This window comes from Austrofundulus limnaeus, unplaced genomic scaffold (assembly GCF_001266775.1).
Source record: "Austrofundulus limnaeus strain Quisiro unplaced genomic scaffold, Austrofundulus_limnaeus-1.0 Scaffold183, whole genome shotgun sequence".
Classification (NCBI taxonomy): Eukaryota; Metazoa; Chordata; class Actinopteri; order Cyprinodontiformes; family Rivulidae; genus Austrofundulus; species Austrofundulus limnaeus.
Window position 1 is genome coordinate 572,452 of NW_013952585.1, and position 13,059 is coordinate 585,510.

A 13,059-nucleotide genomic window follows, 5' to 3' on the forward strand; every position below is an offset into this window, starting at 1 on the left:
CACATATTCTCCTAAATCACTCGTACGCACAATTTAAGAACAAATCTGTGCGTATGAACGGTTCTTGCATGAGGCCCATTGAGTCAGAACATGTTTTTGCTGTTTGTGAAGCCCTTGTTACAATCCTTTTGAGTTAGTCAGCATCATGTTCAAGAAGTACAATAGTTTGTCGCTGTTTTGATTAATTAATGTCAGATTTCAAAAATACATTCATTCGTCTTAGACTCACCATGAAAGTATGTCTAATGTTTGAAAATGTGTGACACTATGTTTTTCAGGTGTTTTAGGACAAAAGTGTTAGTAGGCTTAATTCTTAAATAATTTTCACTTTAACTTTCATACATCTTTCTAATACACAACTGAAGGAGGATCATCAAATTCAAGAAGGAAGAAACTTGAACTTTTTCCTACCTAGCTTGGTTTTAAGACGACTGAAATATTTGGGCTTTTTTTCCTTCTTTTTTTTAAGGTGGCTTAGCTCTTAAAAGTAGTTTGAAGGGAACGCTTCATAACTTCGGCTCARTCTGACCCCAGATACTGAAAATTTAACTTCCACCAAGCAGAGGAATCAGTCATCCTGTCTCTGTGTCACTGTTCTGTCCCAAGGGCATGTCCATAAGCATGTGATTGGACCATTAGCTGGCTGAGCTGCTGTCGCCCACATTTTCTTTCTGCTAATGCATTATTTAAGGTGCCCAGCTGCTTCAGAATCARTGCTGTATTTCATAAATGTGTTCATTTGTGACTGTTTCAGTGCAGAGATACAGTATGCTGTGTGATTGTATGTGGGTGTGTGGACTTGAGTTTTTTTCTTTTTTTAGAACACATTTCAGTTCATGTACATGGTCACAAATTGCCCATGTACAGTACCTATTAAAAGTTTTCACCTCTTTGGGTATTTTATGCTTAAATCAGTGATGGTAAAAATAAATGGTTTCGTCCACGACTTTTTCTTCCTTCTATTTTTCCAATTGATACAAGATGTTCTAACCCTTCTTTCCTCATGGTGTTACCAAAAAATCTGTCCCATCCCAGCATAATCTTTTTGTGAAGCGATCTTTTMTTATTTGCTCTTGTTAACGCTTCTTCATTGGTGATTCTGTCGATGTATGAGACCTTGAGCAGTCTTCTTAAAAACCACATTTCTGCAGCATTTATAACAGCTTTTTTGGTTCATGGTCCAAGCTTCACTTTCATATTTCAAAATGGGAATGATGTAACACTCCAGTACTCTCTTCCAAGTCTTCATATAGAGGCAAATGTTTGTCTGAATAACCAGTTAAATAAAAATATGCCATCTAAAATAGGTGAATGCGTAACTATTCAGTTTGTTTAAAGTGACTGTAATAATTCAACTCAGAGAGAAAATCATTGAAAAGTACAAGTCAGGCTGGATAAAGAAGAATTTTCAGAACTCTGAACATCCCCTGGAGTTCTGTTAAATCAATCATCGAGAAATGGAAGAAATATGAGACGTGTAAATCTGAAAATAGCAGGCTGTCCTCACAAACTGAGTGACTGTACAAGAAGCACAATAGAGAGACCACCTGTGGCCACTCTGAAGTCTTAGTGGAGTTAGGAGACTGAGCTTCAACTGTTGCCCTGGTTCTTCACCGGTTTTGTCTCTGTGGAAGAGTGACAAAGAGAAAGCCAGAGTTTGCCAAACAACACATGGAAAACTCCACGGTCAAATGCTTCTTGCCAGTCGGCAGTGGTTTTCTCTTTTCCACTCACCAAAAATTCTTAGAGTAAATGTATTTGCAATCACTTATTTTACATTGTATATTTTTATAATTTAAATTGTTTTACTTTATAGACATGTGATTTTATTTTGACAATGAACATTTTATTTTTTTCTTTTGTCAAAAAGGCCAATTATTATTACTAATGCTTGATTCATGACTGCAGTAAAAACATAAATATCCAAAAGAGTGAATACTTTTTATAGGCAAGGTGAGTTCTACTGGCATGTTTCTACATAAAGTATCACACTTCTGGTTTTCTCTGTTCTACATGTTTTTATTTGTGTTTTTGTAAGTGTATGTACCCAATTACCATTTGCATGGATCAGTACTTTTGTTGCTTCTCTTAAGTGTTTAACATCTCATCCATGRTTAATTTTAATGCTGGTGTTCTTTTGTTTTCCAGAGATTCTTTTGTCAGACAAAATATTTAATACAATTTTAGAGACATACAATAGTTTTATACCCATAAAAGTCTAARGACAAAATCTCTCCTCTTTCCCCTATGCAGGTAGAAAGAGTGGTGAAAACGACAAAAACTATGACACATTGGATCTGCCCAAGCGTACAGAGCCATCCAAAGGTAAGCTCTTGTCTCATGATTGAAACGTGTCTGTTAACAGAGTCCCGAGAGAACTTCCTAACAGGGGGCGGATCGTATGTGTGGAGGCAGGCCAGGTGTGGTCAAGAAGGCAGGAAACACTTGATGTCTGTTCTTTAGCTGCAGCTTTAGTCATGTTGGTGGTTTTGTGTTTTCAGCAAGGTGGTTGATTGACAGCTTGTTGAAGCATCAGTTCTGTAAGCTGTTAAATAGATTCTGTTAAACAGCATACTGACACCCAGTAGGCTTACTGTGCACTGAGCTCTGTCAAGTTTATACTGTAGCTGAATAACATCATAACCCATCCATCCATCCATCCATTTTCTTCCGCCTATCCGGGGTCGGGTCGCGGGGGCAGCAGCTTCAGAAGGGAGGCCCAGACCTCCCTCTCCCCAGCCACTTCTTCCAGCTCCTCCGGGGGAACTCCAAGGCGTTCCCAGGCCAGCCGAGAGACATAGTCCCTCCAGCGTGTCCTGGGTCTTCCTCGGGGCCTCCTCCCGGTGGGACGTGCCCGGAATACCTCACCAGGGAGGCGTCCAGGAGGCATCCTTACCAGATGCCCGAGCCACCTCAACTGGCTCCTCTCGACGTGGAGGAGCAGCGGCTCTACTCTGTGTCCCTCCCGGATGACCGAGCTTCTCACCCTATCTCTAAGGGAGAGCCCAGCCACCCTGCGGAGGAAACCCATTTCGGCCGCTTGTATCCGGGACCTCGTTCTTTCGGTCATGACCCAAAGCTCATGACCATAGATGAGGGTAGGAACGTAGATCGACCGGTAAATCGAGAGCTTCGCTTTCTGACTCAGCTCTCTCTTCACCACGARGGACCGGTACAGCGCCCGCTTTACAGCAGACGTTGCGCCAATCCGCCTGTCGATCTCCCGCTCCGTTCTTCCCCCATTCGTGAACAAGATCCCCAGATACTTAAACTCCTCCACTTGAGACAGGGCGACCCCCCTGACCCGGAGAAGGCACTCTGCCCTTTTCCGGCTCAAGACCATGGCCTCGGATTTGGAGGCACTGAGCTTCATCCCAGCCGCTTCGCACTCGGCCGCGAACCGCTCCAGCGAGAGCTGCAGATCTCGTTCCGATGAAGCCAACAGGACCACATCATCCGCAAAAAGCAGAGATGCGATCCTAAGGCCACCAAAACGGGTCCCCTCAACACCTCGGCTGCGCCTAGAAATTCTGTCCATGAAAGTAATGAACAGAATCGGTGACAAAGGGCAGCCTTGGCGGAGTCCAACTCTCACCGGAAACGAGCCCGACTTACTGCCGGCAATGCGAACCAGACTCTGACACCGGTCGTACAAGGACCTGACAGCCCGTATCAAGTGGCCCGGTACCCCATACTCCCGGAGAACCCCCCACAAGGCCCCCCTTGGGACACGGTCGAACGCCTTCTCCAAGTCCACAAAACACATGTAGACAGGTTGGGCGAACTCCCATGCACCCTCCAGGACCCTGCTGAGGGTGTAGAGCTGGTCCAGTGTTCCACGACCAGGACGAAAACCACACTGCTCTTCCTGAAACATCATAACATCATAACCCTTTGTCATAATTATCGAACTATTTACTTAACTGGCAGTTGAAATATTTTTCTTCACATCTAGCTTGCACGGTTATTCTAACTATTCTGATAGAGGAGATGAAATAAAAATATTCATTATTATTTTTGGAACAGGTTCATTCATGTTACAGTAGCAAATAGTTTACAAGAAATGTTACAAATTCTTAGAAGACAAAAGTATCCGTAATAAAACAGAAGCAAAAATAATATATGCTGCAATTTTAAAAAAGTGGTTGGGGTGAAAGTCTAGTTTGAATCTTAAATTAAAATTGTTGGTTACATTTTTAGATGTATTTAAGAAAATCAAACTCTAGCAAACACAATATGTTGTCTACATGTAATATCGGGTGACAGATCCACAATAATCATGTTGTCTTATTGCTCAAGTCCATACACCACTTTACCTTACGTTCCGCTGATCCGTAGCCTTAAAGGGGACATGTGCAAAATTGACTTCTTTAGCCATTAAATACCCTACCCGGACAAAAAAAATAGTGCCACCTGGTAAGGTCTATGATGTGTGGTTGGTGCAGGTGGTCAGGTCCAGGTTCAGCAACAGTCTGTGCTCAAAGAATGAGGTTAGCTGACCTGAATATACTGAATGACCAGGTTATTCCATCAACGATTGTTTCTTCCCTGATGGCACGGCCATATTCCAAGATGACAATGCCAGGATTCATGGGGCTSMWATTGTGAKAGAGTGYTTCAGGGAGCATGAGACATCATTTTCACACATGGACTGGCTCCACAGAGTCCACTGAGAATCTTTGGGATGTGCTGGAGAAGGTCAGACTCTACCATCATCAATGTAAGATGTTGGTGAAACATTAATGCAACACTGGATGGAGATAAATCTGGTGACGTTGTAGAAGCTTATCCAAACAATGCCACAGTGAATGTGTGATGTAATCAAAGCTAAAGGCGTTCCAACAAAATATTAGTTAGTGACCTTTTTTTTTGGTGACGACTTGTTGTTTTGGGCCAGGCAGTGTACATTTTGTTGAAAAGTTGAATTTAGTTTCTCCCGGTGCTACATAGATCTCTTTATATTCTGTTTGGGTCAAAGTTTTTAACTCTTTCAGTTTTCTCTATTTACTATGATGTCTTCTGAACTATTACATCACAGTTTTTTCAATGGAACTGACCAATCAGGACTTGCCAGCTACAGTTTCATCGTATTCATTCTCTTCTTGCTTTGGCTCAGACTCTGGCTCTAACTAACATGTAAGGCTGGATGAACAAGTCTTCTGTAGTTGACATTTTTTAATTAATGTGTAAATAAAACATTTCTGCACTGCTAGATAGACATAAACTCCTCTATCAAACTAGAATGTACCGGTCTGGCAGCTGGAGGGGGGGCAGGATGTGAAGATGACATTTGGAAAGAGGGGCTTGTGGAGTTACAATAAGGAGGACTTCAGACCAAAGCATTGCAGTTTCATGCTAATGTCACTTTAACACTCTGGATCCATTCTGCAGCAACTGTCTTGTGAGTTTCAAATGAACTATTGGAACAAACAGAAAAGAGTAAATATTCTTCCTGTTCTGTTTGGACCAACGTCATATTTTAACAGTTTGCTACCTGAACTTTAGTTTGAATCAGTTAAATGTTAGTTTGCTTGAATGTCATGAAGCTGTCAACGTTCTCTCCTCCGGACCGCACCTCCTCTCTCATCCTCCTCGCCGTGCCCCTCAGTGTCTCTTGACCCCGCCCACTTTGTTGTAATTTTTTCATTTGATTGGGGCGGGGTTATGCTTTCACAGGGGGGCGTTGATTACATGTGAAGTTTCTGACTAACATATATTTTACAGTCATACTTTGCTTGTTTTTGACACTTAAATCAGCTATAAAAGCCGATTAAGACACAAATCAGGGTTATAGTGAAATGAGAATTTGTTGAAAAGAGTATGAGAGGTTTTGCTGTGTAGATGTCTATCTGTCTTGTGTCTCTGTGAAAACTTTCTGCTCTTGTCAGACATTTACAGTATTTAAGTATCACGTTCTGTTTGATGTGTAATTACCTTAATTAACACAGTGAAGTGTTCTTTCATTAAACTGGAGCTCAGCTTTCACATTAATCCCACTTTGCCGTTTTATTTTATCACTCTTGAAGCAAAACGGAGCAGATGAGCTTCAGGGAAGAAAGTATTTTCTATTTGCACAGTCTTGATGGGTATTAATAAATGTAATGTGTTTATGTTGGTGTGGAAACGAGAGCCCAGAGAAYCCAGTTAAAATGCATGTATGATTTAAAGAAGTGTGTGGGCTCACATTGTAGACAGGAGACCAACATTTCACCGTCTGCAGACAGACAAATTGGATGTTAATAAGCTTGACTCATAAGCAAATAATGAGCAGCATGAATAATAAGTTTAATAAAACATACACTGATTTTTAAAGCATATTTATCACTTCCACCTTCTAGCAGAGGCTTTCAAGTTGTTGAGTCTTCATAAGTGTTAGTCTTCTGAAGTTTGTTTACCTGGCTTTGTTGGTCCATGCACATGATTACACCCTCTATCACCCTCCACTTGCTGCCATCACTAAATCCACCAGTGGACTTAGTGGACAGTGTAGCTCTCATTCTGATGTGATGGTTGGAGGAGATATGGGAGATTACATGTGTATCCAGTCCTGATCTGTTGTCAGATAGGGAGAGGTCATTGTGAGATGTAGTCTGGATGTGGCAGTGGCCACATTAATCTTTTTTGCTAGTGTGTTTGCAGGTGAGGAAAAAGAAGGAATATCTTCAAATTACAAATCCCACTGACTAAAAAAGAAGGAAGATGTATGTTCTCTGTAAACCCTAGAGAAATAAAAAGAATGCAGCTATTATAGCTACAGTATATCCGATAATTTTATTGAATTAATTCTGCTGTTTGGAACATTTTGTTCCACCGTTATGTATTTCTCATATTATCCTGCACAAGTTCTGTTTGATTTTTTTATATGAATTTTTTTAATCAACCTGTTCAACTTGTACATTAAAACTAGTAAAAGGAAGATAAAAAAATAATGACATTTGAATTAGATTACAATGTGAAAATGAGCAGTAGGTCCTGATGCCATCACTTTAAGGGTGTATTCAGACCAGGACAGTTCTTTGGTCCAATTGTTTGGTCCAGACCAAAAGTGGACTTTATTTTTTTCGTTTGGTGCAGTTTGCATTCACATTGTGCTTTTTTTGCAAACCAACTACAACTTGTAAACAAAGCCATGAAGGTAACGATCATTGCTTCCATTGGACAGAAATGACGGGGGCGGGACTGAGCCACAGACCCAGAAGAAAACAAGAAATCCTGCGTGCTGCAGTTCTGATGCGCACATTTTTGCTGATAGTACAACTGCAATAGCATTTAAAATGTCAGAAGCAGCTAATTTAATGGTGGTTCCATGATGATATTCTAATTTTGGAGCGGCATCGTAAATGAGTCTCGCAACCCAAAGGAGAAAAGGTGCGCTGCGTGTTCTGACCCACAAATGCTGCCAGCAGAGCTGCTAACAGGAGACGATGAAACAGGTATGATTTCAGTTTATTTAGCTCAGCAACGGTGGCCCGTGAAGTCCAAAAAGGTGCATGTTTAATGCAGTTGGTTCGGTTAGAGTCCGGTCTGTATTCACACCAGAAGAGAACTAAAGCGAACCGCACCAGAGTTTGTTTGGAAGCGGACCGAGACCACCTCAAAAAGCGGGTCTTGGTCCGGTTGTTTGATCCTCACCAGAGTTCGCATGAGTGTATTCACACCTGCACAAAAGGTCCGGACCAACGCTGGAAACGAACTCTGGTTCGTTTAAAGCAGAGAAAATTGTCAGGTCTGAATACGACCTAACTCTCCATGGGTGGGGGTGGGGTATTTTGTAAAGTTGACTTTTTGAGCTTGGTACAAAGCACCGCCTAATTACCCAAGGCTCCTCCCTGGAGCTCAGTCTGCAGCCAAGCTCCTGTCCCACAAAGCTCTCTTACTATAAATCAATGTTGTGAAGATGTGCTGAAGTGGGAATGTCTGAAAAAGTAGGAGGTTCCTAACAGTGTTTAGTTAGGCCATGGTGCAAAATCAAATTTATTTTTGATATAAACAGCATCAGTTGGTAGAGCTGATGCCTCTCAGCAAGAAGGTCGCTGGATCAAATCCCGGTCCGGGGACCTTTCTGGGTAGAGTTTGCATGTTCTCTCTGTGCATGCYTGGGTTTCCTCCAGGTACTCCAGCTTTGTCCCACACACCAAAAACATGACTGTTAGGTTAGCTGATAACTCTAAATTGTCCTTAGGTGTGAGTGAGAGAGTGAATGGTTGTTTGTCTCTATGTGTGGCCCTGTGATGGACTTGTGACCTGTCCCCTCACACTGTGACTGCTGGATATGGGCACCAGTGACCCTAAAAGGAAGAAGCAGGTCTAGATGATGAATGGATGGGTATATACAGCATTTTCATAACAACTGAAGGTAACAGTTTACTGTGGTATAAAATTGAACTATGTCCCCAGAAAATAAATAGCAACTCCTTTTAATCAGTTTGAGTCAGGCTTGTAGTTTATTATCCTGTTTGTTTATCACACAGTTTGACACATATTTTAGTGCTGTGAGCCACATTTTAAAAGGTCATGTAGGGCGCAGAGAGAGGAGTGCAACAAAGTCYTCTTCCAGTTTGAAGGGAACAAACTGTTAAGGAAAAGATGAATTTACCTCAAAAGAACTAAGCTTTTATTTTTAATATTACACAAATAGTTGTTTTTTTCTATAAAGTATTAGAATATTCAGGTTTCAAGCAGTCTGAGTTTAGTTCAGGGATTTTATTCATTACATCTGAACCAGGAACTGAGAAGGCAAGTTTCAAACTGTAACAAAGGCACCAAACAGTGAAAAATGTTTTCTGTTTTATAAGCAGTGAGTGAGACAGTCAGAGAAATGATGAAACTCTTTCCTAGCAGCTGGCTCAAAGCACCGTGTTAACCTTTAGATCTGTAAAAAGGTCAGAGGAGACAGAGAGGTGTGGTGTGTGAGGACTCACGTTGTTGTTTTTTTATTTTTATTTTTTGCAGGGATTGCGCCTCCTCTTTTCTAAAAACAAAAATGTCTTGTAAAACTAAAAAAAAAAAAAAAAATTTCTTTCTGCTGAGGTGTGTTTCAGCCTGAAGAGGTGGTGTTGGGATCACAGAAGTATTCTGAGAGAAATTCTGCATCTGTCTCAAATAATTAGCCTTTTACCATTAGTTGCATCCCACATCTTTGTTTTTCTCCTTCACCCGGTCTGTTCTTCACTCGTCTCACTCCACCGTGTTTATGTACGGAGGATGTGGGCTTTCAATAAATTAATTAAGAGGAAAGTTTTTTTGACAGTGACAGACAAGAAAAGCGTGGATGTTGTTAAAAGTAATCTTTGAGTGCTCAATTTATCAGAAAAGTTAGTGTTTTCCCTACCCTTGTACAAGGATGGTGGCCCACCCGCCAACAGTTACCAATGAACCTAACATGCATGTTTTTGMTTAGTGGGAGGAAACTCACAGATACACAGGGAGAATAAAGGAAAATCAGTGAACTCACTGTGAGGTGGAAGCTCTTCCCACTGCTCCACTCTGCCGCCCTGCTATGAGTAAAATATCCATGACATTCAACTGTTGCTTGTATGCCTCAATGCCATCATGATCCAGTGAATAATCGTAACGCAGTACTGTCAAACACGACTGAACAACACAAATAGGATAAAAGAATGTAGCAGGAATCACACTGAATCTTTATAATAGACAATATTAGTGTCTTTGTGTTTATTCTGGCATGTTAGCACTGTAATATGTCAACAGACATAATAAAACATTGTCTTTTTCATGGCTCTATACAAAAAAAAACTAAAAGAATTTTGGAAGAAATTACTCTCAGAGTTTTCATAGTTGTCCTGTGAATTTTTTTAAAGCATTGCTGTGACAAGAAAAACGTCAGCCATGGGGTGAAAAGAGGTTTTGTTTCTGTGAGAAAGAGAAAGTATCGACACATTGCCTGATCGAAAAATCTACTGAATTCAACTCTTCACTGCATTTTTTGATCCTGGTCAAATGAAACATTTAGTTTATTTTCATGGTAAAAAAAATATTTTGAGCCTTTTTTGTGTCACCTTTCGCATCTCTGAAGAGCACTTTCACATCACAACATAGCTTTTTATCCAGTGAAGCTTTTAGATCCCTCCTGTATTCACCCACATTAATAATAAACAACATTAAGGGCAACATGACTGAGTAAAGCTTTTCATGTTTACCTTTTTGCTCTAAGTAGAGTCGCTTCTTTTATTCGTTGTAAGAAGACATGTTAAAAGTGTTTGGGCTGCATGCCTTTTAGAGTAGAGATACTGCATGTGTTGCAGGCTGTGTACATGAAAATAAGTTGTGATAATTGAAAATGTGTTGTGCAAATGCTCATCTCTCTGGTCACAAACATAATTCATTGAGACCACCTCAAATTGTGCGTAATATCTCAGTATTAAATCAAGTTTGCCAACTAGTTTTCAACAGTCTCAGRCCAGTGAGATACCACCTTTAGGGCAGAATCAGAACCCATTGGAGAGATTCTTCTGTCTTGGCTGGATTAGGATGACCTCAGTGTCCCCAACAAGCTGGAACAAGCGGCGAAAGATAAGAAGGGATCTCTGAGCTGATTGTTGCCTCCTTATTATTGCCTTAAACATACTGCAAAATATGGCGAAATAAACCTTTTTCTACCTTTTTCTGACAAAATATTTCTTCCTTTCTTTTTGGAGTTTTTCTTTATTCCAGAGAGATTAGTTTTTAGTTCACCTCAATGCAACACTGAGCGATTCGGAAAATGACAGCATCCTGTACCTCATCTAACTGCTCCGTTGTTCTAGCCAAGCATTTAATTCAGAAAGAGCTCTGCGCAGCTGCTATATCAGTTTACTGAATCTGGTGGTAAGGAGCAGGCCCTGACGGTTGTGCTGCCAGAGTCCTTTTGTTTGAAAGTAGTTTTTTTTCTGAGTTCAGGAAAAACTGAGCTTTATTGTTATCATTTGTCTTGATAGTTTTCAACCAATACAAAGAAAGAAGTGGCTCTGTGTCACAAATGCCTTGTTTCTATCGCTGATGGGGTCGGAGAGAAAGAGCGAACATCGACTGGTGTCCCGCTACAGTGAGCAGATGGGGGTCAAACGGGTCCATTTTTCAAAAGTTACATGTAACGTTTCCTGTCATGACGCTGATCCCAAGACTGCCTCGAAGTAACAGCATCTTCAGCGAGACGAGMTGTTTTTATCTGTTCTGTTTTTCACTTTGCTCCCAAAGTAAAAGCAGAACATCATGAATAATTTACCTCCTATCCTAAATTTCAAGCATTATTATCATGTAGGAGTGTTTTTTTATGCCTGTGGAATCTAATACCCACATGATGAATGCCAGCTCCAGGTTATGCTGACTTTGTGCTAGATGACATCCTTTAGCTGATAACTTGCCATTTTGTTTTAAAGAATACTCCACTCATTTGTTCCACTTGTCTCCTCTCGCCATCTCCTCTTCCTCGCTTCGTCCTGTCAGATTTTGCAGTGAGGTGAGACCCCGAGTCTCATGAACGTCTGACCCAGACATGCGTATGTAATATTCCAAGCACGATTATAAACTAAAGGCATGTAAATAGACATATAGGCTTTCATGGGCACATGCTCCAACAATCCCTTTCACTCTCAGCTTCTCAGCTATCTTGACACATAGCATGCACTGGTTCCAGACTGTCTGGCACCTTATATCACTCTGTATCTCTGTCACCTCTGTCATTGCAGTTCCCCTGGCCTTACACCTTTCTTATGCCACACATACAATGTGTTTGTTTGGTGTTTGAATGCTGGATGTTGTTTTATTTCAAGGGAAGTCTGCCCTGCTTTAGTAAGACAGGCCTGTGTATCATGAGTTTATCAAATGGGTTTCCTTTGATATTTCAGCAGGCAGAGGAAGCAAAACATTTGGGTACAGACAAAAACTAAAAGAAGACATTTGTTTAAATAAGGGGATAGAGAAACAAATCCTAGAACTAAAATATCCGACAAAGAAAGACTGCTTTATTCCTTTTAGTATTATATATCAGTTTCTAGCACTAACTGTGTACAAGTGGCATCAGGAGATAACTTCTACCTGCCAGCAGTGAAGGCACAGGTGTTACATTACTGCTTCAAAAATGTAGATAATGTATTGAAATTGGATTGTTATCGAAAAAGTTCAGAGGGAATTTGGCACAGGAGCATCTGATGCAAACATCTGTTTCAGGATGTAAAGGGAAACTTCATTGTTTGGAAGCCGTCTTTGAACGTAGCATGGGAAATTACTCTAAATTAAAACAAAAATTGTTTGTCTTTCCATTAGATTTTTTTCCTCTTTCACCACTGCAGCTTCTAGTATCAACCTGAGGTCTACTCTAAATTGTATAGAGTAGAAAGAAAAGCCAAGCAGTGGCGGTGTAATCTGACCACAGTTTGGGTGTTTGGATAAACGTGACCTGAAATTTTATTAAAGTGTGTCTTAATTTCTCCTGGATGCTTGACACGAATGTGTTTATGAACCAGTCTGTCATTGTTGCCAGATGTCAGTGAAATATAGTATTTACCTATACAACTCAATCATATTCAACAATCTTTTTTTACTGTAAGTATATGACTTGTGTCTGTTCAAACTGACCATGATTCCCACTCGTCACAGCTAAGACCCCACATTACACTGGATGACAACTGCAACTACAGCAGATAGTTGACCTTAAAAACGTAGGGAAAGCACAAATGTGTTTTAAAAAAACGATGTTTCCCATGCATGTGGTGAACACAGCCAATTCTGTTTTGAATTCTTGACTAACAAGTCACCATGTTATGGATAGTCTGCCAATGTTGCCATAACACATTACCCAGAATCCTGATACGATGTCACGTTTAACCACCATGACCTCATAACGTTTTGTGCATGTTCATAACCATCAACTACAGTGGTTTGCAAAAGTATTCATACCCCTTGAACTTTTCCATATTTTGTCACATTACAACCACAAACATAAATATATTTCACTGGAATTTAATGTGAAAGACCAACACAAAGTGGTATACAATTGTGAAGTGGAAGCAAAATTTTACATGAATCAAAACATAAACTGAAAAGTGCGACGTGCAAAAG

At 40.6% G+C, this 13,059-nt stretch overlaps 1 protein-coding gene across 2 annotated transcripts in view; it reads left to right on the top strand.

Annotated features, from left to right (window-relative positions):
• arvcfb (ARVCF delta catenin family member b) overlaps nt 1-13,059 on the top strand; it is a 352,935-nt gene that overhangs the window by 288,959 nt on the left and 50,917 nt on the right. For both annotated transcript variants that reach the window (XM_014018097.1, XM_014018096.1), the window contains 1 exon segment: nt 2,254-2,325. In XM_014018097.1, coding sequence (XP_013873551.1) covers nt 2,254-2,325 — 72 coding nt within the window.